This window comes from Cygnus atratus, chromosome 8, assembly GCF_013377495.2.
Source record: "Cygnus atratus isolate AKBS03 ecotype Queensland, Australia chromosome 8, CAtr_DNAZoo_HiC_assembly, whole genome shotgun sequence".
Lineage (NCBI taxonomy): Eukaryota > Metazoa > Chordata > Aves > Anseriformes > Anatidae > Cygnus > Cygnus atratus.
Genome location: NC_066369.1, coordinates 18,062,360 through 18,087,838, shown reverse-complemented (window position 1 = coordinate 18,087,838; position 25,479 = coordinate 18,062,360). Strand labels below are relative to the sequence as shown.

Here is a 25,479-nt window from a genome sequence, read left to right as displayed (position 1 = left end):
TAGCACTGCCAAGTCCACCATTAAACCATGTCACTCAGCTCTATATCTATACGGTTTTTGAAGACCTCCAGGGATGGTGACACAACCACCTCCCTGAGCAGCTTGTTCCAGAGCTTTACAACCCTTTCAGTGAGGAATTTTTTTCCTAATATCCAACTTAAATCTCCCCCAACACAATTTATGGCCATGTCCTCTTGTCTTATCACATGGTGCTTGGGAGAAGGGCTATACACAGCTATCTAAGTAACTGTTGAACAAAATTAATGCTTTATTGGGATGTACTTTCAATTTCTTTCATCTTTACTTTCATCTTTCTACTTGATGTATTGCATAAAGCAGGGGGGATCTAGGTGTCAGGACACAAGCTATTAAAGGTAGGTTTATTATGTTGTTTTGCTCATCCCGGGTGTTACTTAGCCATTAGCTGTGTGTTAATTGAGGTTAAGCAAGTTGTCAGTGCTTAGAAATTAGTTGTGCAATATGTAACAATGAAATCAACTTTTAGTTATTTCACAAATGCCCAGAGTTTATAAAACAATCTTTTTCAACTGCCACCCAAAACAAAAATTATACAGTGCGTCTGCAGGAAATACGTTGTCTTTGTTCCCCATCTCCTACAAGTGTCTGTCAGGAGCCAGGTGTCTGACAGGCTTGCTTAGTGGTGGAAAAAACTAAGAGAGGAGCTGAACAGGTTGCATTAGTAAAAAGACTGTGTTATACCAGAAACAAGATCATGGCAGCAGAACCAGTCCAAGGGCTACGTGATATAATATGCGTATAATGTAATAATATAATTTGTTAGTGTTAGCACATTGTTTCACGTCAGGAGTGTGGTTCTGAGGTAAACAGCACAGTCAGTCCCAGTTACTGTGGCAAGGTCTGGAGTTTACGAAATAGATTTCTTTTGGGTGAAGTTAAACTGCAAGATGTGCTTCAGGAGCGCTTCTGAGATGCTTCAGCTGCTATTAGATGGTCTTGGGTCAGGTTAGACTAAGGCTAATGCAAAATAAAGCCCTTAAAATCTTTTTTTATATGGATGTTGAGTTGTTTGGACTGTTTTGTTCTGTAATTCCACATCTATTGGGCCACACTGATCGCTAATGAACATAGCCCTGGTGGCCCATTTGCTTCTGCCAAGCAGTAAGCCAAAAATAAGGGGAGGGGGCGGCAGTAGGGTAGCAGTGATACACTTAAATTTAGGTCATGGCCCCATTAAATACATGTTGCTTTTTTGCTTTTTATCCCGATGACTGAAGAAACAAAAATCTATGATGCTGTCCTCAGTATATTTGATGTATACTTGCCATAAACATAACTTGCATGAGGTAAAAAGGTGGGGTTTTTTTGGTGGTTCAGAGAACAGGATGAATCTGTGGAAATGTTTGTTGCAGCTTTCAATGTCTTACTAGAAAACACTGTAATATCATAGGTAGTTTTAATTAGGAAGTGGTTGGTGTGTTAGAGACTGCTGCACCTCCACAAGACTGCAGCTTAGCACAGGTGAGACACCTCTGGACACAGTTCCAGCAGGAAGACTGGTCAGTATGTCGAGATGCTCCCAGAAACTTAGGGGTGTCCTGCCTACCCATAGATGAGGCCTTGTTCAGTGCCAGGGCTCCCAAAGCTCTCATTGCCCTGGGGCTACAGCAGACTTCCTCAACTGCCTGAGAGAACCATGCTGCCAAGAGGGAGCTGGAAACAGCTGTGTTGGTGTGCCTGCAGGTGCACAGGCCCACGATGGGTGCCCTACATGCCTACCTGTAGCAGATATGGCAAAGGTAGGTCTGCAAGATCTCAGTCTGCTTCAGGATTAAAAGAGGCAGGTAACTGCCTTAGAGGATTTGTTTCTGTCCTTACCAGAAAATTTTGTGCCCTTTGCACTTGCCCCTTTTCAGCAGCTCCGTGTTATCTGAGGAAAGCTGAAAAAAAACTACCCAAACGCAAGCTGGACCGTCCTGGCCCACAGCTCTCCTGTGGAGATTCATGGAAACTGCTTGGGAAAAATAATGGCAGCACTTCAGGGACCTTGGCTTTAAATATGGGCAAACAAGGGTCAGGGAGAAACAGTATCTGTGGTGTTACAAAATACACCCCAAGAGTGAGCTTTCACAGGATTAGCTAAACTTGAAGTTTCAAATGCAGCTGGTGATTACATGAAAACCAGCTTTGGACAATGTGTCAAAAAAGTCAAAAAAGATTCATCCTAGCAGTGGGCTGTGGCTCAACTCCTCTTTACTTCTCCGGTCACTTATACAGAGACCCTAAAATTTTGTGTGTTGCTTTCAGCCCTTACTGCCCAATGGAGAACAGCTTCAGCGAAATTACAGTGAAGATTGCTGGTAAATAAACCTTCATAATGGCCATCCCAAGTGAGACATTTCTGACTTACAGCACCATGTGAACTGCTGGAGCCCAGTCGTTGCCTTCCTATTCTGATAAGTGCATCTATACATCCTGGTGGCTACATTACTTCAGAAAAATAAGCTAAATCCTTGGACCAATTAACATCAATTTATGGCTGGCATCACAAGGTGTGGTAATTTGCTGCACTTGAATGAAGCCAGTCCATTTGGTTTTCTGACTACGTGCTCTCAGACTGGTCAAGGCACTGCATTTCTTCTAGAGGTTAAGAGGTCCTAGATTTATCATACAGATCTCTATAGAAGCATCTGCTCTGCACATTCCTGCAAGTGGTGTAGGGCATAACACAGGAACTTGGCTCCAGCAGGACACTTGCATCAGAGGTTCACCTCCTATGGCCAAAACCACCCATAGCTTATTCACTCTGGAAGGGAGTTTCAGGACAGGACAGGACATCTCTGCAGCTGAGACATGTATTGCAGAGAATGCTGGAGTAAAATAACTCCTGAATGTCTCATAAAGCAGTTAGTCTGATTTGTAAGGTCACACAAGGAAACTTCATTTGAAATATTGACACAAATGCTTTTTTACTCAGAATTTGTTTAACCCAAAGCTATGTTTTAGGACATTGGTAGAAGGATGTCTGAAGTTATTGAGCTGGTCTTAATTCTGTGACTGCTCGTTGATTAACAGAATTCAACTCTGACTTTTCTTGAACTTTCTTTCATGTTCCAGATTACTATGAAAATCTGTAAATTAAAATGAGTCACAAATCCACCTTAACATCGCTTCTCCATGCTAAAATGCTATATTTGCATTCGTTTGCCAGTAGATGGCACACTGATAAGGCAGGGATCAGGACGTGTAAGAAATGCCAGCTGCAGCATGTAGGAGGAACAAGAGACTTGCAAAATACTCATTTAAGAGCAGTAGCAAATAAGAATTTTGGACTGTAGCGAGATGATATATGCAATACCTACCATGAGTATTTGTTGCTTACATATTAGAAGTTTTTGCCTTTAAATCTCTTATGAATTAATAAATAATACTTGCCATATTTTTACTGGTTTTTATATCGGTAAAAAAAAATAATGTTTTGACACTAATTTGAACAAAAGCATTTTTTTCCTGTTATGTGTAATTGTACCAGTTGTACAAAAATTCTCCTAAAAATCCCTGACTGATAAATTCTATTTTAATTAGGGCCAGATTTTTTTTCTATTTTAGTAGCACACAATCCCATTTCACTATTATGAGCACTTGAAATTTCAGAAGTCCTCTGCTTTTAACTAAAGACTTTTCACAGAAATTAATTGAACAGTGCTTCTAAACTAGTTCATTTGAGTATTAATAGTAGAGAGGATATATATATATTTAGAGAGTTGGGTGCTGATCAAGTTTAGATGTATCTCTATGTTATCTCTACTACTAATTATAGCGATAATACTTACAGGGAAAAAAAATGTTCAGTACTTTTTCTGAATGATGTGAGCACCAGAGCTGCTGGAGAGAAACAAAAGTTACAGCAAACAAGTTCTTGAGAGTGTCTCTGGTCAGAGCCACATCAACCAATTTATAGCTCATCAGATGTATGTATTTAAAAGGTCAACTTCACTGCTGTAACCGTAACTCATGACTTTTGAATGTCATGTCTGCTCATGTTCACACATGACTTGTTTTTTTGGTTTTGTTTTATTTCAAAGGAGGGTAGGGAGGGGAAACAGGGTCATCTACTGTGCAGCTGGAGCACCCTGCTGTAACTGTGTTTCCTTTCTTGCAGTCAGTGGTACATCCATCCTTTGATAATTCTATTTACACACAAAATGTAGGGTTGTCATGGTTTCTTTTGGTCTCTTCATAGTTCAGTGCCTACGGAGCCAGGTGAGAGTGGGTAGAGAACCCACGGACTCCCGCTGGCAGCAGTGCCTGAGAACTGCAGAAAACACCCTTCTCTGGGTGCATTCAATGGGCTGAGGAGCAGCATCCTCTCTGGCTGATCAATGGAAAAAATGCAGTACTCTGGTCTTCCACACCTGGTGTCAGTGCTGGCAGTTACATCAGGACTGTAATGTGTTAAGATGATGCCAATGCTTACCAGGACATGCATGCTTTACAAATCTTGGAAATCTGGATGTTTCTGAAGCAGGCTAGGACTGCCTGCTTCTGGCTGTTTCTGCCTGCCTACTACTTTGCTACTTATCTGGTGCAAAAACTTCACTACCCTAAAAGTTCACTGAATAATCATCCCAAATATCTCTGAAATATGGTCATTCCCCAGAATGACTATGGTTAGCAAAGGTGGACACCTTTCAGGAGCTTGCTCCTATCCAAGTGTTAGGTAGGGTTCTGTGTACGCTCAGAGCATTTCTTTAGAAGCAAACCATAAAGTAATGGATGGGTTCAGATGGACTTTTGTGTTTGTGACTAAGCCTCTGCTCTTTTCTTTAAGCATATACCTGGTCCTGAATCTTACTGATTAGGGCTTCTAAGAAAACCTCTTGATGGGAAGGTGATATATGAAAGCTACAACAGCACTTTTAAGGGAAAATCAATGACACCTCAGAAAGCCTGTGTAGGATTGAGCAAAAACCTTAATGGGCAGGTATGGAGAAGGCTCTTAAAGGCCCTGTGTTGAAAACAGAGGCAGGCTCAGCACAGCTGCATTGGAACATTTTGATTGCTGCTGTCAGGTGGCTACTGAAGGACCTAGATGTTAGCCTTACCTGCTGCAAAAATAATGAAGTTAGGATTTTTAGAAATGGAGGAGGTATTTAGGGCTGATCCTACAGAAAACATTTTCCAGCTTGTCAACGAATTATCTGTGATGGATGTTCCCTCAGTCTGGGTGGGTTGTTGTCAGGGGTCTCTTCTGTCTCTTAAATAGGTGTCCTGTGAGAGCTGCATGGACATGTAGGTATAGAGGCTTCCGTATTTTTGTACTGGGCCCAGTTCTGAGGTACAGCATCCAGGCAAGTGAGAGCTCATACAGGAGACTGGCTGGGTATCTGAAGTAGACTTCACAGCCAGGACTTGTTATGAAGATGATGACAGCCTTTACTCCCGTAAATATTGTCTGGAGAACCAACAGAAATACACAGAGCTGACTGAGACCACTGCAGGGGAAAGCCATCTGGCAGCAGTTGGGTTTCTGCCTCCTCTGCAGCAAAAGGACATAAAAATTGCCCTGTCACCACTCATCCCCCAGTGGGTCACTGGGACTGCAAGACATCAGAATTAGGCTTTTGATGGTTTTCCAGTGACAGATGGCTTTCTTGCTCCTGGGACAACAAAGCTTCCCAGGAAAGTGGGGAGAAAAAAAAATAAATTCAAAACCACTAGCACTGATTTCCTAATGTAGTGTTTAAAATACAGTTGAGATTTCTGACTGTTTTATTGACATTTTTCTGCCTGTAACTGATTTTTTTTTTCCATTCTTCTGTGCACGAGCATGTTGTGCTTTTTGATTTTCCCCATTTCATACAACCAAACTGCTACCATTCAGATTTCCCATAGATTTAACTTTTATTTCATGGAGATACCTGAGCCATCCTTATATAAAATATTCCTATTAAACTAGATTGCTTTACAATATTGGTGCTTCATATGAATATTCTTAAAAAGCTGCTTGCTACACTATCACTAGCTATGCAATTATGTGGCAGTTATTACTGTTAGCATGGGCAGGATGAGTTGTGTTTTATACACTGATTTATTGATATAAAGTATGTGCTTAATTAACAAGTATTTATGTCCAGACAGTAGCTTTGTTAAATATAGGGTAATCACCAGGATAAGAAGGAGCACAACAAAACAAGTAGGGCAGGAAATTCTAAGTGAAGTGGATATAATTCACATGCAGGAAGATTTGCTTGAGCAATTCAGTCTTGCACACCATAGGGAAAAAAAAGCAGAAAGGTACCCCTGGCCTTGCATTGCAGTGACCCTTCTTTTTTAGCTTCATCTGAGGAGGATACAGTACCAGTCATCTTACTGGAGATTCACATGCTTAGGAAAAAGATTGAATAATGTTTATTGTGTAAAAAGGATCCTAGCGTAATAACACTGGGTATTTGCAAAATGTGTTCATAAACTGTACTGATGGAGTTAAAATGCTGTAACTCAATGAAGGAGTGAGCTTTCTACTAACGCTGCATCACACAGAACAGGCAGAGGGAGCACAGTTTCCTAAAGAGAAGCCAGTTGTAAAACCCCCAAGGTGAAGGCAGTGCAAGCCTTTATTAGAAAGCATCCAGGAGCTGGTACTCCTTGTCCATTTCTGAAAATGCTCCAAATTACTACAGTGGCAAATCCAGTGTAAAACAGGAAAAGCAGAGTACGTAATTTATCATATAAATGCTCTAATTAAACCTTCCCCTACCTATGGTAAGTATTTCTCTTTTCTTATTTTAAGAAGCTGTAAAAAGGACGTTCTTAGTCACTCTTGCTCAGCTTTGTTTTCATTGAAATTCCCACTATATCATCAAAAAATACAATCAAAAGGTTTTAAGGGATTCTCCAACAGCACAAAACAGAGGGTCTTTGCCATCCTCCCCCACAGACTTGCCGCAAGGGAGCTGTGTTTCTGATTTGGCATTGTGTACCTGCCGGGCTCCCTAACCCCTGTGCTGATCCGGAAACCCAGAGCTTTTGCAAAAGTTTGTGCACATCTAAGGACCCTGGTTTTTACCTTACAAGAGTCTACCCAGGTAACTGCATGGATCATAAATCAAGGCTGACTGGCTCCTGTGCTCTGACCTAGTAATTAAACATGCACTTCAACTTAAGTACATTAGGAATGAGTGCCGGATTGGTACAAGTCGCTCTGGCATATTCTTGCCACAGGTTTTCTGCCTGCCCTCCTACACCTGCTTGTCAACAGTGCTAATTTTGGCCTTTTGTCTAAGCTTTACACAGGACTTCAGAGGAACATGGAAATGCTTGGCCATGCAGAGAACCCTGGCAGGTCAGAAGGGGGCCATGAGGAAGACATGGCAAGACTTTTGGATGACCTTCCCAGCCGGTACATAAATTGAAGAGAGAAGCTTCGCTGCTGGACTTGGTGGGTGGATTGGGGAACCTTGCTGGGAACTGTTCCTCGTGCTTCCACAAAATGCCCGAGGAGTGATGGGAGAGCAGGAGGATGGGTACTCAGCAGTTGATGCTGAGCATCAAGGTAAGTAGCAAAACTCCATGCTAGCAAGTCAGAATAGATTGGAGTGGAAAAGACCCCATCTTTACCTGAGGAAAGAGTTTTCTAGGAACAAAGTGTTGGAAAGACAAAGCCAGGGCCAGTAACGAGGACTTCTCTTTCTGGGTGCACAGCAGATGCCAGGGACTGGAAAGGACCCTGAGGTACTTTCAGTTCACAGGATGACCAGGAGCACCAGTGCCATATGGGTGTGATGTGTATGTGATAAAAGACTGTTCTAAGTGTTGCATGGACCCGGGGTATTCAGAGCAGACAGGAAAGTGGAAGGTGTTTTTGAGATACTACTGCACCCATGAGTGCAACTCCAAATGTCTGCTCCTGCAAGGTGAATGTACTAAAGGAGGAAAGGGGAACGAGCTCAGAAAATGTAAAGCTTGTTACGGGGTGTCTAAATGGGGTTGGTCACCCAGACAGTAAATTAAAAGTTCCTAACCACTGATGGGGGGGAGATCGTGGCCCAGGCCTTCTGAGTGGAGAAGGCTGAGTGTGGAGGTGGCTGCATGGGGGCTTGCTCTTGGGGCAGATCAGCCTCCATGGCCTGGAAGGTCCCTTCCTAGTCCTGCATTGCTCAGAAGGAAATGATGCAAAGGGGATTTCTAGACTATTTTTAGACTGCTGTTATTAATAGGCTAGAAATAACTGTAAACTAGTTTGGGTGGTAAGTACCCAGTGTAAACCCCTGCCACTTCCACACCTATGACAGGAATCGCTTGGAAGCGACGCAGCTCTTCCCACATCCTGACTCCTTGGCAATGTCTCCGGTGCCAGAGGCTCTGCCAGAAGCCACATCGCAGGCTCTGGACAGCAGGTGCCAGTGGCAGGACCAGGCCCAACACGCCTGTCTGCCCTTGCAGTGGCAGTGGGACTTCAGCTCCCGGCAGCCCCCGTGGCCTCCAGCGGGCAGTAAGGTCAGGCCGGCCTGCTGCCCCTCCAGCACTAGGCCACAGCCACCTCCCCACTGCCACAGCGGGTGCCAGGCCCCCACTTCTGTGCCTGGGGCATCTCCAAGCCATGTGGTCCTTGCTGACAGAGAGAGATGTGTTGTACACTCTGCGTCGTGTAGGGCTAGTTTACGTAGGGGAGCACTCCTGGCTTCCCTCTGCCTGAAAACACAAAAGTCCTTCACTGTTTTTAACTTTCCCAGTGAACACATTTAGCCACATTTTTACATAGGATGAGTAAGGATCTAAAGGGTTTTGTTTTGCTCTGGGTGAGCTGGAATTTGGTGTCCATGGCGCTTTCCCATGCCAGCCATCTGATGTATTTGTCTGCATGTCCTGCTGTCACTGCCAGGGACACCTAAAAAAAAAAAAAGCTTTTCAGGAAAAAACTGGCATTTTCCAATACCCAGGAGACAGGATCAAGCAGTTTCCAATAATCCACACCTACTTGTGTGTATGAAATGGCAGAGACTGAGAGCCACACAGGACTGACCCCTTGGCGCCGATCAGCAAGCTCTGGTCTCACTTCGCTCTCACATGGCCTGGAAATAGCTTTTGCCAGAAGTTGGATGCAGGTCGTCAGACAAAACCCCTAATTCAGTTTCCTGCATGGTCTCCCTCCAGATATAATCTTGCTTTAATTAAATCACATTACTCCAATGAATGAAAATGCAAGCCACAGATCGTGTTCCACATTGACTTTTTCCACAGCCTGTTTTCTTAAAATTCCTCTCTCTGCTGTTCAAGGTCTTTTAGATGGAACATGTACGCCGTGAGCCTCACGTCAAATACTCTAAGGATTAATTGAAGAACATGATGGAAGGAATGGGAGAGTGTGAGTAAAAGGAATGGTTTATATTTGTATCCTCAAATGTCAGTTCGTTACCAAAGTTAGAAATCAGCTGATGTAGAAAACTCATTACGGCCTCATTTAGAACGCTTATTTCTCAAGAAACAAAAAAGAATTGCTGTGTGTGACTTGTCCAAGACAAATATGCCAGATTTTACCGTATGCACTGGGATGTGAAGTAAAGAGCGTTTTCTTTAGGGTGCAGTATGTTTAATACTTTATATAACTTGTTTATCTGCATTTATTTAAAGTCCAAAGCAGTGAAGACTCACACTGTTACTAGTTTTCAATGCACCTATCAATATTCATCACTTTATTTGCATAGTTTTTGTGTATTTTGATTATTCATTTGGCAGCATATAAGTTAAGGCAAAATGAAATGCTTGGGGGGGTCATGTCTACAGCCCTTTGTGCTAAACTAGACTTTTCCTGTGATTTTTTTGTGCTTGTAGCTGCGTCCTGTTAACAGTTTGGTGGCTCAGATCCCTATTCACAAGTGCAGCCAGCATGCACTTGACTGCTTCTTGGGGGTGAGACAGGCATGCAGTGCCTGGGATAGCCCTGCATGCCTGTTTGGCCAGCCAGCAGGCTGTCTGTCAGTGCAACGGTGGCATTTGTGTCATGGAGCCCAGACCCACTCTGTAGGGAGCAGGCTGAAGTCACCTGTCTGTTCTGCACGAACCCCCAGGTACTTTGTCATGCCCCCCTTTCCTCCAAGCAAACAGCAAGGGTGTGACTGTGAGTGGTTTGATTTGAAATGAAATTCTGCAAGTGAAACATCCCACAAATCTGTACACAATCAGACTGTTAAGGGTGGTCACTGATAAATGGCCTCTGCATCTGAGCTGTGGCTGGGGCACTGCTCTGCGAAGCTATTGTGAGGGCAAGGCAGGGTACGTCGCTTGGGAAATCCAGCGAGCAATACCAAGCACTGGTAGCGTGTCATCTGTGCCACACTTGTATACCACAAGAAGGTGCATACCTGCATCAAGGGAAACTTGGGAGAATAAATAAAAAAAGAGTGTATTACAGGGAAAAAGGAGCAATTGCTGGAGAAAATTGCCAAATTTTTTTTAATCTCTGTGTGAAGTTTTATGCCCAGTAGTCCAGCCTTTGCCATTTGTAGGCACTTGGAGTTGCACCTTGCTGTACGACGGCTCCCCTGGGAATCCATGAGTCTCCCCGCGAAGTGCGGTGCTTACAGGGAAGAGCCGCGGCCCTTCTTCGGGCAACCCTGTCTGCACCTCCTCTCTGCCCGGGGTCCCCGCCGTGCCACGGCTGCGGTAGCCGGCCCGTGCTGTCCTTTGTCACCTCTCTTTTCCCCCGCCCCGACCCCGCGACGCTCCGCTTCCCGAGGAAGCCCAGCACCCTCCGTTCCCCCCGCAGGCCGCCGAACTCCTTCCTGACAGGAATTTGAAGCCCTTCTTCTGCCCGCGGGTAGGCGCGGCGCCTTTAACGCGGCCGCCATGTCGCGGGCGGCGGCCGCTGCGGGCCGCGTGTGGCGGCGGCGTGAGGCGGGCCGGGAGCCAGGCGGGGCCGCCGCCCGGTGTCACCCGGAGCCGCCTCCCAGCGCCCCGCTGCCGGCGGGGGGGCGGCCGGGGGCGGCGGGGGGGGGGGTGCTCCGCCGGGCCGGAGCAGCGCGTAGCGATGCTTTGGTTTAGTGGCTCCTAGGTAGGTGTCTCCGTCTTCGCTTCCCCCGGCCGGGATCCCCGACGACGCCGGCGGGAGGGCTCGCTCGGAGATGCTCCCAAAATGGTGCGCGGAGCCCTCCCCGCCGGCAGCGGGGCAGCGCCGGGAGCCCCCCGCGGGCCGGGAGCGGGCGGGGAGCCCCGGCCGGGCGGGGGCAGCCGTGGGCGGCGGGGCCGCGGCTGTCAGCCCGCGGTCACCTCGGGTGAACCGGGCGAGTTCCTCGGGCAGCGGCACGGGAGAGCCCCGCCATCAGTTCGTCACTGCACTCTCGGTGCTTTTTGCGCCGATGCCTGTGTAATAAAGGGTCCTTTCTTTTCTTTTTTGTTGAACGGTGTTAATTGCTATCGGCTGTGTTTGCAAAGTTGTGGCTGAAGAGCATGGTTTCCCTGTTGGGGACTTCCCCGAGCGCTGTGACATTTCGCCGGTGTCCATTAGCGCGACAGCAGGAGCGTCCTGAGCCCTTGGTTAGTTCTTTGGTGCTCTCTGAAATAGAAATGTCTTCTCTGAGAACAGAAAGGAAAGGCTGGGGTCGTTTCTGCCTGTTCCTTGGAGCAGTGGAAAACGCTGTGCAGTGAAAGCACTCCGGCACGACACGAGGAGGGAAACAAACGGGATTGTCTCCTGTGTCCTTTGTATGGTCCTTTCCTTTTCAGAGTTCAGCGTACCCACAGAAGAAGCTGTGCTAGTGCAGGAAGGATGGTCTTACGGATAAGGTACGGAATTAGGCCTCAGGAGTTTTGGACTTGATCAGTAATCGGCTTTCCAGCTTTATGTGTGACTTGGGTAGAAATCACGATGCTCATCTGTGCTTCAGGTTGCCCGTTTGTAAAACAAAGACATGGATTTCAAACCTCACTACGGATAGGACTGTACACCAATTCGGGATGCTCAGTATAGCAGGGCGACTGAAGGCATCGTAAGCACATATGGGCTCTAGCTATATACATATTGCAGGTCAATCTCGCTGTATCTAGTTTACATCAAAATTTTATTAGCTTAAAAAAAATCAAATGTGATATTACTTTCCTTAATTTTCAGGCATGAAACATTTCTTGTGTTAAAACCACACGTAAACTTTTCCTAGCTCATAAGCTATTACCAGCTTTGCCAGGCTTCTGACGAAAGCAGTCTTTGACAGTGCTTTTGCTCTCAGGTGGAAACAGTTGTGTCTCTATACTGCTTGTTTCTGTTAACGTTATGTTGCGCTTTTCATACCACCAATAATTAAACATGGCTTTTTCCCCTCCTGTTTATAGTTGCTGAAGAAATCTCCTCCCCATGCTAACTGTTGACATGGAAAACAAGGAAAATGGCTCTCTGGATGTCAAAAAGTAAGTGATTCCATAGTGTTCCGTTTATGTAAACAGCACATCAGTTTTCATTGTAGTTTTTCATTGACTTAATGTGGTTGGCAAGGGTGGGGAATCTCCATCTTTGTTTGTTTCAAACCTTCTGTATTCTCAATTACTTTTATTTCTGCTTTGAAACTGAAGAGTCTCAGGCATTGATGTAATTAAAAGTGGTATGTGGGAGGACTGTATAGCAATGGAGAGATGCAGAAACTAGTAAGTTGGGAGTATCCGTTTTTCCATTGATTTCTCATTTCAACCAGAGATCAGAGCAAGTGATAGTACTGTAACCAATACTCTACGTTTGCTCATCTGTCAGTTTTTATGGGGGAAGCTCTTTTCACCATCCAGTGTGACTGAAACAGTGAAACTCCTGAGGAAGGACTTGCAAAAGTCAAAGCAGGAAATGATGCCCGAGGGAGTCTTTGTACTTCCAGCTAGTGGCTTTTACAGAACCAATGCTTGATGGGGAGAAGCGTCCCATGTGGAAGATGTCCCCTCTCTTTCTCTTTGAAAGAGGTGTGCACATTTCTCTGCTGACTACCCAGCCACCCTGAGCTGAGAAGTAGTGGCAACAGCACGTGTCTTTGGTTTCAGTTCTGAAAATAGATATTTTAAACTGTTTGCTGAAGAAGCCCTAAACTGCTAGGTTACTACTGTAGACCTAGGGTGGAAATAAGACGAAGACATGGTGTGCATTGCTCTACAATTTTCTTCAGTGTGGTGGACTGCAAACTAAGGGATAGAAACTGTTTTAGAGGCATGTCCATATTCCTGAAGGTCAGCAGTTTTTCAGTTAGGATTTTTAGTCCTAATCTAGTTTATGACCTGAAAAGTGCATTTCTGTGTGGAAAAATTGGCTGGGCTGTGTTAGGCTTACAGATGCTGTGGTGATATATAACACAAAGAAAGGAACTAGAGAGAGTTCATCATCTGTCCTCTCAGACTGCAACACTTTATGAAGCTGCACCTCGTTCTTCTTCGTCATATCTCTTTGCTAGGGGCCTTCCACAAAAGCATGACAATGCTTAGGTTCCCTGGCACTAAATGATATAAGCAATAGTAATAATAATGGTCACTTCAGAATGCTGTTGAAAAACCTGATTATGACACAGCATCAAAAGATCTGCTGGTAGCCATTAATATTGGTATCCTTCCTCTTCATTTGAGACATTGGCTACACCCCACCAATATAAAATGCACTTCCCTATTTAGGGACTATGTGTAGGTTATACTTTGTGTGTCCCTCAGAAGCCACCTCCAGTTACCTGTTTTTTCTTCTACAACCAGGACTCCGTGGCAGGCGGGAGAACGGCAGCAGTCAAAGCAAGGACCGTTTACATTTAATCGTTTTCCCTTGAGGCTTGCGTGATAAAGGTTCAACTACTAATTGCAGTGGTGTTTTTTTAAAACTGATGGTGATTGTAATTAAACTGATCGGAAGCTGTGGTTTCTAAATGAAAGTATATAATAGCGTGTGTGCATATCTACAAAGGAGGTATTTGGCACTTTCCTGAAGTCGTTATAAATAGATTGGATAAAATCTGTTCACAGCTATGTCCTTTCAGGCCTTGCTGCTTCTGCCACATGATGGCAATAAAGCCACGGGGACAGTGGTGAAAAGCAGACAAGCCAAATCTTTATTCATTACTCATACAGCTAGTATCTGGTTATAAAGCCTAAAATGCCAGCCCTCTTAAGGTTTTACAGCATCCAGGATGCCTGGCAAAAGCTGGTGTACGGCTGAGCCATGGCTGTAATATATTCCCCTTTCTTGTCTAAAGAATTCAGCCATGCGCAACGGCAGGGCAAGGAGGAGGCTGTCTAGAAGCCAAATGAGCATCTGTGCGGGTAGATGGGTTAAAATCCAGCCAGTCTCCAACAGTCTGCCACATGCCATGCTACTCCTTGAGGGAGGAACTTGCAATTATTTCCTGAGATTAGTTAATGACTAAGGTGGTGCCCTAGAAGCCATTGCAGTTGGGCCTGGGATGGGGTTGGACCAAGCTGTATGTTCCCTAGCAGTAAAAGAAGAGCTTTATGAAAACCAGTACCTTTGGGCTGAAATACAGAATTGTGGGAGGGACTATATTTAGCTGGAAATGAACATGCTTTGTGAAGTAAGCAAAATACCGTTGGGAGGTATTTTTTACAGGTCAAGTCTTTCATTTGCTGTTAAAGAATAATTCAACATCTCCTAGGATTTTTTTTTTAGTAGTAGGCTTTGGGGATTTAGTTTGTTTGTCTTTAAGTAAGTGGTAGTTTACATATTGGGGGAAATGCAGAGGTTTAAATACAGTGCTGCTTCCACAAATACCTGTAGGTTTTTTATGCTGTTTTTCATGGCATTTTACTTCTTAGGTCTCAGAATGTGTACAACACCAAAAATCTTCATTGAAAGACGTGATTTTTTTATAAAAAAAAAAAAAAGAAAAGAAAAAGTGTTGCTCTGATAAGCTGGCCAGATAGTCTCATTTTAAATTTTGCTGTGTTGCCTTTCTCTATTCCCAATCAGCGGAGCAATTCATGAAGTAAGTCATTATGTGATGAGCAAGAGTAAGAAACTCTGGCCTTTTGCTCCTTGCTCTGAAATATGTGTACATTCTATGTGATAAGTGAAAGAAACTGCTTTTAAAAGGCCAACTGCAGCATACAGTGTGATTCATAGTTATTTAGAAAGTCCCTAGATTTGCCCAAAGATAAATCAAAAACAAATTTTAGAGGATATTCTATATTGAGCAATTTCTGGTACCTCTCATTTCTTGTTTTACAAGGTAAAGATGGTTTCCAGTAGTTACTATCCGTGTTACAAGAAAGCACAGTCTCATCTTGGAAAAGAGTAACCTGTAAACTGCAATTCTATATAAATACTTGGTAGTTGAGAACAGCCTACAGTCTTGAAAGACCCTGTACCTCGGACATTACAGCACACTCAACAGGAAAAGGTCCTGGCTGACTACCTTTGGCTGATGTGAATATTCATGTACTTTCTTCTTTTCTGAAGGGAGAGAGGTACAGAACAGGAGTGCCTGTTCTATATAGGAATGGTGGGAGGTGTGTTGAAAGGTACTTTTCCTGGAGTTACAGAGAAGGAGGGAATGTACATGGGTTGTCTGTAAAGAACCAGCAGATACTATAGATATTTAGTGATTACTTGTCTGGATTTGTGCTTTGCAGTTCAGTAGAAAATGGAAGACCTCCGGATCCTGCTGACTGGGCTGTTATTGATGTTGTGAATTATTTCAGAACAGCTGGATTTGAAGAACAAGCCAGGGCTTTCCAAGAACAGGTAAATCTGCTAGGAAACATCCTGGCACAGTGGAGATTTGCTGTTAGCTCTTGACATGCAGAGAGATGCCTCTCCAGACGGCACTAGAAAGGCATACCGAAAGCTGGCATTGAAGTTGCGTCGTGGAAAAAATGCAGAATATAGAAGAGTAGCAAAGAAAAAATTTATACGATTCTCCAAAGCATATGAATTCTTACCTGATGCCAAAAAAAAATCAGAATGGTGATAACAAATCTATGGAAGCAGTTTTAATGGGAAAACCAAAAAGAGGTGGAAGAAGTAAAGCTTACAGTAAACACCGAGATGTAATATACTTGAGTATATATTCACGCATACCCAGATAAGCATAGAGAATCAGTTTTCTATTCAATGAAAGCCTTAGATGACCTAGTTCCAGCATTTATTGAATCCACAGGGAACCTTGTGGAAGAAGAAGGGAAGGGAAATAAATGCTGTCTGTTCTTGGAGTTTGTCCTGCTCCAGGTACTGCATTTACTTCATCTGGATCCCTCCAAAGCTGTTCTTACTCCATAGCGTCATTGAACACCAGTTGAAAAGGCAACTCTAGAGCAGTCATATCAATGAGCAAAATACTCAGTGGTGTCAGAATTCCCACAAAAAGAATTGTGACAAATGAAAATGAGAAAATAGAAATTGTTTTTAACCATTAACATTTTCAGCAGTAATTGGAAGGAGGCACCTGCTATAATTGGGTAAAAAGTTATTGGAATCCTTATTTTTTAGAAATGCTGTCACACTGTGCTCCTCGGGAGGGATTAGCAGTCGATATATCTCAGTGAGATTTTACAGAAATTTCACTTTCAGCTGATGTTTGACTATGTTGTGCTTTTTTGTTGTATTTAGTATTTTTAAAATTTATCAAATCATGAGAGAGATCAATGGACAAATTACTGCTGAACTCTAATACATCTTCCTTTTTTTTTCATGTTCAGTTGTAACCAAGGGTGTGATCTGTGACATTCTGAATACAACATTTAATATTTGTAAGGAAGATACTGCAGTGGGATAAATTAATGTATAGTATATATTACTTACAAAAATACACAATTTTGGCAATATATAATCATGGACAACAACAGTGTATGCAGGCATCTGAACTTGTTGCTGGCTATTGATACCAAACTGAAAATCTATAAATTTTATTAACAGTAGAAAAGATGGCAATGAAGTGAAGTCCAGTGCAGGAGTACGCCATAAGGTTGAAGATTTCTTTGGGCTATGATGACCCTGTGGGGTCTGGCAGTGTTGTGAGACACCAATCACTGCTCTGTAGGTGTAGGTCATGTCTCCTGGGTAGTGCACTGTGGTTGAGCAGTAGGACTGTGTAAGTAAAAGGATGGTCGTTTGTCTAAAACGAAGATGGGAATTGTGAGGTGTGGATTCTTTCTTCTGCTTTTTGACCCATGAAAAAATGATTTACAGTTAACTTGCAAACATATGACAAGGTTTTGAGGTGGAAGAAGAAAAAAAGACAAAACCTAAAGGATTTCTAATCTAAATAGGTCAGAAAGTCAAGGTTTGAGAGGAAAAATATGTGTATATATATGATTTAAAAGTGGAACTTAGAGGTCATCGAGACCCAGTCTGGGATGCTGCTGCTTTTATCCTCTTCTGTTGTACGCGGAGGAAAAGTTCCCTCAGAGTGTTGAGCTCTGCAGTTAGACCTTTTTCAAATTTTTGATTGCAGGAATCTTTTTTCCCCCACAGGAAGCGTAAGAAGTTGGCTCTTTAAAGCAGGCACCTGAAGTTATTAGCAGATACTGACTAGTCCAAACTTGCAGGTTGCTGTCAGTGGTAATTCTGAAATGCATTTCACTGCCTTCTCCATAAATGTATCCTTCCCTTAATGGCTGTTAATTAGGCAAGCTGTACATGTACCTATTAATTTTAAACAGATGTACAAGGAGGGAATTTTGAAATGAGGTTGATTTGGATTTTGTGCGTAACTAACTAGCATTTATGCTTTAGTCAGCACAGGTGAGCACTTGAAAAACCAGGCAGCAGAATTTAGCAGCTATAAATGTTGTTTCAGGAAATTAAAGGCTATTATTTGTTTTCTCATTGATCCTCTGTAATAGTCTTCCATTTGTTGCATGATTGTTCTCAACTGTTTGATTTGTATATTGTCTTTATCAATTCTTTAATTCTTCTTATAGGAAATTGATGGCAAATCGTTACTGTTGATGACAAGAAATGATGTACTGACTGGACTTTCATTAAAACTGGGGCCTGCGCTGAAAATCTATGAATATCACGTAAAACCTCTACAGACACAACATCTAAAGAACAACTCTTTATAGCAAATTGTCTAATTGGGGTCATGTTGTGCCTCAAACAGTATATAAGCAATTTGGTTTCATGTGATGGAACTTTGTAAAGAGAGAATATATTAAGAATTTAAACCAAATTAAGATATATATCCTATTGGATAGAGTTGGCAATATACTATGCTGAGTCTGAACTGAGAGAGGTGGTGTGTATTTTTTACATAGTACATGATTGTCTCTTTTAGGATTTGTCAGTGAGCATGTTGAGATAGCTATATCACTATATCCAGAACAAAAGGGAGGTATGTCATTCTCATTTCTGAGCCAGACATGTTTTTGATTTCGTAAATTAAAATACCAAAAAAAAAATATATATATATATATATAAATAAAGTTTACATGCATCTTTGGGAAAGAGAAACCAATAGAAGTAGGTTTTGGTTTACATTAAAGACCTACTAAAATTATTACTACTTGTAATTCTGGGATGGGACTGACACTTGCCAACTCACCCTTTTTTGCAGAGGGTCCTATTTTGACCTTATTAAGGTTTATTTGTGGTATGCTGCAATGTTTAAAGCTGTACATAAAACTAACATAACCCCTTCGATAGCAGAAGGCATTGCTGACAAGTGAAACTGGGTTGTGTATTTTTTGCTGTCCTTCAAATTTTCAGCTTGTTTTCACTTGTTTTTACTAGTAGTTCTATGTAAAGTATAGTTGATTTTTAAAAGTTAGTGTTGCTTTGCAAACAAAAAAAAATCATTTTATTCTTTTTTTTTAATTTATGATAACTTGTTTTCTAACATTATGCAGAAGTTTGTAAAAAAAAAAAGTGAAATTCTGCACATTTTTAATATTGTCTGTCATTGGTGTTGTAATGGTTGATTATTTTCTTTTAATGCTTTACTTAACGGTTTGAATACTTGTTTTAAAAACTGAAAGAAGCTGTCTTGTCACCATACATCTCTGTTAAAAGAGAGTCTTGTTCAAACTGTTTGTACCAGTTTCCTATTTGATAGGTTGCTTGCTATATCCCAATAAAGCATTGCTTATGTTTGGATTCAGTTTACCGATTTTTTTTGTTTTACTTTCTCCGTTTCTTTGTTGTGGTATACTGGAGCACTTGTCTTTTTCCATTCCCCCATTAAAATGATACAAAAAACTACTTAATATTTAATGCTCTTCTGAGATTACTTTTTAATACCACCTACCAAGATACTTAAAGATTTCATTATTTTTGCTTTTTCTTATCCAGTGTTACATACTGCTGAAGGAGAGAATTTGAAGCACTGGTCATGTTCACCAGTAACATCCGAGCTTTTGTTCCCCTTGTCTAGAGCTGTCGGTGCAGAGGTGCCACGCTTGGCACTGGTACAGCAGGGTGAATCACCCCGCAGTGCCTGGAAGATAACCCACAGGTGGTGCTAAGCACTGTCCAGGCTCCTCATCTTCCCTGGCCCAGAGAGCTTTGTGTTGACCCCTAAAATGAGCCGTGGGGTTGAGGCTGAGCAAAAGAACTTGGGAAGGAGGAAATTACCAGCAGAGCATGGTTTAAGTGGAAATGGTGTGGGAGGCAATGGTGAGGGGATGCAGCTCAGAAGGGAGAAAGTAGTAAGAGTGTAGTGATTTCAGCCCGGTGGGGACAGCAGAAGCTCCCGCCTAGTGGTGGACCTGCCTTCGCTTCTGATTTGGCCAAGTGCAAGGTGGCTGTGGATGCTGCAGTGGTAAGGGAGCTGCTTGTGATTTCTGGTATTGAGGTTTGAGAGGGGATAACACCATGTGTATATCTGCACTACAGGTAGAGCTCACGGTATGTGGTATGATGCCTACACCGTACAGCAGCATGCTTTCTTGTATAGTTTCTAACCTTTACACTGTACAAAATACGTATTTAGAATTTTAGATGTATGGTAGGATACTGGGGTGCATTAACTGTTTCTCTTCTTTTCCCTTGTACTGTGCTGTGTACTGTAAGTATCGATCTGTTTTTAGCAACAGGTTTGTAAGTTGCAGCCTGAATTTTGCTTGCAACTTAATTGTTTATGGTTTGGTAGCATCCAGGGATACCTACTGAGAGTAGTGATCTTCTGGAAAACTTCATTCAAATAGAGAGAATCATCCCTGCCCTGGGGCGTATTCAGGTACAGTCTGTATCAGGCTGGTTAGAGGATGCAACTGAAAAATTATACATGAAACTCCTAAATATTTTAATGAAGAATTAGATCAGTTTATGAAAAGGATAATGTGAAGCAGCTGCCTGTAGCAGTCTGGAGATTCCTACCGGCCCTGTATTTGTGGAATTATTGTTGGAGTGAAATACATAATGCTACGTTACTGAAAGATGAACCGAATATTCTCTTTTTCTACATTTGCATTTTTGGGGTGTGATTGACGCATTTCGGAGATCTGTGGATGATGTAGAATTGAAAGTAAAAGATGTTCATTCCATTAGGAAGTAAAAATCTTCACTGTACAGCTGTGAGGGCTCATTTGGTGATTACTGAGTACTGTGCTTTCTTTTTAATGCATTTTACTGTGCAAATGAATTAGATTCAAAAACATCCAGATTGTACTCCTCTTTTGATCAGCACTGCTAACTCGTTCATGCAAGCAGAGGCATAACAGAAAGCTCACTGCAGGCATGAAAGGCAATTTAGAGGATGTTACTCGGAACTGTACTTTTTTTTTTTTTTTTTTAACTGTCCCTGATCTTTATTGTAGTTTCCTAGTGTTCTCTGAGCTTTCTAATGCTGCCATTCCCTTTGTGCAGGTGACTGTCCTGGTTTTGTCTGTTACATTCTCCTTGCTCTTTCTGGGAGAGAAAAAAGCTTTTAAAAAGAGAATGGAGGGTCTGAAAGAAGAAGTCAAAGCCAGATTATTTTTAGCTACCATTCCTCTTGCAGAAAACACAGCTGCTGTTGAGATGAGGAAGCAGCTGGTGGGCATTGCTGGATACCATGTCAATACTGCAGTTCTAGTAGTGGCAGAGCTATGCAGGAGTCCAGTTTAAAAGCCAATGCTGTGCTTTGGGTGGTGGTTAAGCTGCCAGGTGTCTGTCTGCTCAGCTGATACTGGATGTGAGAGTGACAATGGCCTCGATGCTGCAGGTCTCCTTGCTTTCACACTGAATGAGCAGTTTAGAAAGTGTCCTCCCTCTCCTCGAGTAGAGGCAGCTCGAAGGAGCAAAGCAGCAGTCAGCTCCCCTGCGCTACTGCCAGCCAGCACAAGAACAGAGACATGCTGCAGCCGAGGTCCTCCTGTTTACTGTCCCGCCTCTTGACCATTTTCTCTTCTGAAGCTGTATGCGCGCAGTGCATAGCACGTTCTCTTTGCACCCAAGTGTCACACTAAGTGCCACACACACAGCGTAAGGCAACCGCCAGCGAAGCATGAAGGCTGTGCTTGGGCCTGTCCACCAAGGTCACTTTCTCAACCCAGAGAAAACAGTTCTGCTTGCTGATCTCTCCTATCTTTGTGTTCAATTGTTCCCTTTAAAACAGTTTGTTCTAATGTGCTCCGCTTTGTTCTTATCAGTTAGTAGGAAGTTCTCTTCACTTACAACTACAGGACAAGGCTCAGCAGCTGTAGCGAAGGGAGTAGCTACCCACGCATCACTCCTGCATAGGGATGGCCCAGGCAAAATGTCACCTTAGGCCCTCACTGTCAGTAGTTACTTGCTGAATGACCCTTTCCTGCTTTTTTCAATGTATTCACTTTCTACCATGTCCCTTACCAGCTCCTCTTTTCAAAAATCAGCATTTAATTGGTCTGTTACCTGTAACGCTCTTCCTCCATACACTGTCTTACTGAAGTAAACAATAACAGTAATTTGAAAAGCAGAGGGTCCTACTTTATGTGAATCCAGGGAAACTACAACCTTATTTATCATTTTCTTATGCCAATATTCTATGCAGAAACCCTAAATTATTGAAAATTTGGAGGCTGAGACTGAGCAGGACCAGAAAAACATCTCCCTTTGTCTCCTTTCCTATTTACTTCCAAGTCAAAACAGCAGTTCCTTCCCTTCCAGGAATGGGTTTTGGCTCAAAAGTAATGTGGGAAGTAAATTGGCTCTAAGTGTGCATGTGAAGAGTGTAACCGTACGTGGCTCAGCAGGAAGCAGGCTGAACGGAGCAGTTATTGAGGAGGGTCTGCTCTACTCTCACCTCCACCTCGGGGACGATTGCATAGGATTGTCTTCAGCCTTCTAACAGAGCAAGAGGACTTGGTGCTTGGGGACATCAGCCTGGAGAGCCCATCCTTGTTGCACTCCATCTCACTGGAGGCCTCCACACACCTTCACCTCTGCATGCACCCTGAAGTTGCTCGGTTGCAACAGCAGCTTCCCCTAGGGGCTTGCAGAGGGCAGTGGCTGTCATTAGCTCACCGGCAGCCTGTGAGGGCAGTCTCCATGGGAATAATGGGCAGGCAGATTTAACAAGTAGCTTTAATTTGTGTTGAGAAAGGCTGTGTTCTTTAAATATACTAATGTAACAATGTCATTAAGCCCTTTTTTTGCTTAGCCCCTATAATTAGGGAATTGTTGGATTTAGTGATGTTTGGATCCCAGCTGTATGTTCAGTTTCCTCCCAGAATAACATTAGCTAGTAGACACTGTAAATTTGGGGAACATGACTAACATCAAACACCTGGAGAGCCCGAGGGGGCCACCATGATGACTGTAAGCAGCCCTTAATCTCCATGCAAGAGTTTCATCACTATTGAAGGTTGCTGGTGAGTACTGGAGACCACTGTTGTATTTACTGCTGCACCCACAAGTATCTTTAATAAAGAAACAATCACTAGTTGTAACTGCTGTATCAGCAGTTGATCTGCTGATAAGGCAGCAACAAATGCCTTGGATTTGGCAGGTTTGCACTCATTTCGTGATGTTCTTTTCACCTTTTCAATTGATTGCTATAATCCAGCTGCCTCTCTATAAACACTCTGCAATACTCAGTATGTTGAGGACGCCCCTGACTTTGCAGCAGTTGAATTGTATGAAAAGTGGGGGGGAGCCTCTTCAATGACACTGGTTTCTGATTTAAATGTAATGTTGCATTGTCTTATACTGCTGGATTGCAGCAGGAGGGAGCAAAGATGAGGGACCATATAGCTGAGTTTGTGTTCCAGCAGGTGGACAAAGCACAGGGAGAAGTGTGGAAGTGGGTTTGTGCCTGAATGTAACAACCCTGTTTCACAAGGCTACTCCTCTTCTACTCCCTCCTCCCTTTTGTATAGACACTATGTGCCAGTTTGCCCAGGCCTCTGGAAATGTGTGTAACCTAGAAGACTCAGAAATATTGGAGGAGTTTTCTCGTTACTTAGATCAGCTCAGTTCAACTTAGAATCAGAGTTCTATACTCCTGGTAAAAAGCAAATTAAAAAAAAAAAAAACTTTAAAGACTAAAAAATAGTAACTGCAGTAGTTAATCAAGATCGTCAGGTTTAAATGTGTATTCGAAAGCAGTTGGACTGAGTATTTAGAGAGAATAAGACAGTAAAAACAGTGAAAACAGCTCATTTGTACTGCCCCTGGCAGTGATATTTCATCTCTGTTTTAGATACTGGTTAATAAGTTTTGTTACTGCATTTTATCTTCATGTGACGCTGTTTAAGCATGGAACATGATCAGCAGCTGAGGAGGATCGTGGTTGGACTGTCTGGGCATCTGTCAGAATTGAACAGAAAGAGGATGTGAATGGATCAGATGCTGAAATGATAGGAAGTTTTTTGTGTACTTGAAATGCCCTGTGTCTTGGTAGGAGGCTGAGGGCCGCTCATGACAGGAACCACACACACAAAGTTATCTCAATTGAAACTACGTAAAGTCCATCGTGGAGACCAAATCTAAAGAAAATAAGAATTTGGCCAGGGTTCAGGCCCAAGTAGCATGGCTAAGTCCAATTTTCAGGAATGATTTATCCCATTGCGATCTGAATCTGTTTACCATGTGGAAGATCTGGGCTCCTTCCGATTGCCCAAGTGCTGACGTTGGAAGGAAAATGCCCACACGCATGACTCAGGTTCGCAGTGCTGGATGAGGCTCTGCTCCTCCTGTCTGCGGTCTATAGAAACCACATTGCAGGAGTGTACTTGTGTGCTTGGAGCCACAGAAAAGTTTAAATCAACAGCTGGTTGCTTCTTTGCGTCCTCATTCTGCCATGAAGTTTAATTCATTACTACTTTATAAGCCTGCAAATGAAGCACAAACAGTAATGACAGGCAACCTTCCGCCCAATCCAATATGCTTCTCACCAAATAGAAAGAAAATGGTTTGTGAACAGCAGAATAACTGATCTGCTTTGCTTAGAAAAAGGTAAATATTGAAATGTTCAGTAAGATCTTTTTTTCTTATGTTTTTAACAATTGCTAGTGAGCTGTCATTTGGAACAATACTGGTCACTTTTTGAGGCAAAATTGTCAGAACTAAAATGTTATTCTATATGATGTTTGCTTGTATGTACAAGTAGGAAATGTTTTAATTTCTTATTTGGTAAAGAGTCAAATAGTCAAATATTAGTTTGGTTTTTGATATTGCTCTTTATTTGCCCTTGAAAGATACATTAATAAATTACAAGCACCTAAAAATAGCAGCAGTAGCAAGCCATAAGCCCAGAAGCACAATACAACACAAGCTGAACAAGGTAAGAAAGAATGTCCCCAGTAAAATTTAGCAGTGTCATAAATGAAACTTTGAGAATCAACTAGCGACCAGAGCCCAGCAGATCACAGAATCATGGAATGGTTTGGGTTGGAGGGGACCTTAAAGATCACCTAACTCCAACTCCCCTGCTGTGGGCAGGGACACCTCCCACTAGATCAGGTTGGCCAAGGCCCCATCCAGCCTGGCCTTGAGCACCTCCAGGGATGCGGCATCCACAGCTTCTCTGGGCAAATCTGGGACTGATTCACTCTGTGGTATCATTTGTCCTGTTATGTTCAAGAAGTTACCTCAGGATTGTGAACAGTGCTTTGCATTTGTCTGTTATGTCCTGCTCACCAAGGCAAGTTCCTCTCTTGGAACATGGTGCAGGACATGTTCTTCATTTTCAGTGACTGTGAGTTGTACCAGTTGTACCCAGAGGAATGCTGCAGGTCTAAACTGAGAAGGCACAAAGGCAACCAAATTGCAGTTTTCAGAAATAACTTTGGGCACTTCCCATTGGATTTACACTCTGTCACATGGAGTTCTGTCACAATGACACCCAGAGAAAATGAGGGCAGCAGTCAGAAGCTGTTAGAAGTTGACCAGGATTTCTATTGCAAATGGGGCAGCTGCAGTTTGTGAGACAAGAACTGCTGGTCTTGTAGTTTTATCTTAATGTTCAAAGCTATCACCTGGGTAACTAAAGTATGATATGCATTGTCTGTCTGTCTCCCTGCCCCTCCCAGAAATAATATGGTTACTTAGGTTGATTTCTGCCCGCTCAAAAGTCATGGTGAGATTAATGAACTTAAGAAAACTATTTAATTAAAATTACAGAGATAGTCCAAAAC

The 25,479-nt window shown here is 42.9% G+C and overlaps 1 protein-coding gene across 1 annotated transcript; it reads left to right on the top strand.

Moving 5' to 3' along the window:
* The first annotated feature begins 11,003 nt into the window (after window positions 1-11,003).
* SAMD13 (sterile alpha motif domain containing 13) lies at window positions 11,004-19,043 on the top strand. Its single transcript, XM_035538118.2, has 5 exons — window positions 11,004-11,032; window positions 11,413-11,763; window positions 12,307-12,381; window positions 15,577-15,688; window positions 17,866-19,043. Exons 3-5 carry the CDS (start codon window positions 12,329-12,331, stop codon window positions 18,007-18,009), a joined length of 309 nt encoding a protein of 102 aa, XP_035394011.1. The 5' UTR covers window positions 11,004-11,032; window positions 11,413-11,763; window positions 12,307-12,328; the 3' UTR covers window positions 18,010-19,043.
* The last annotated feature ends 6,436 nt before the right edge of the window (window positions 19,044-25,479 follow it).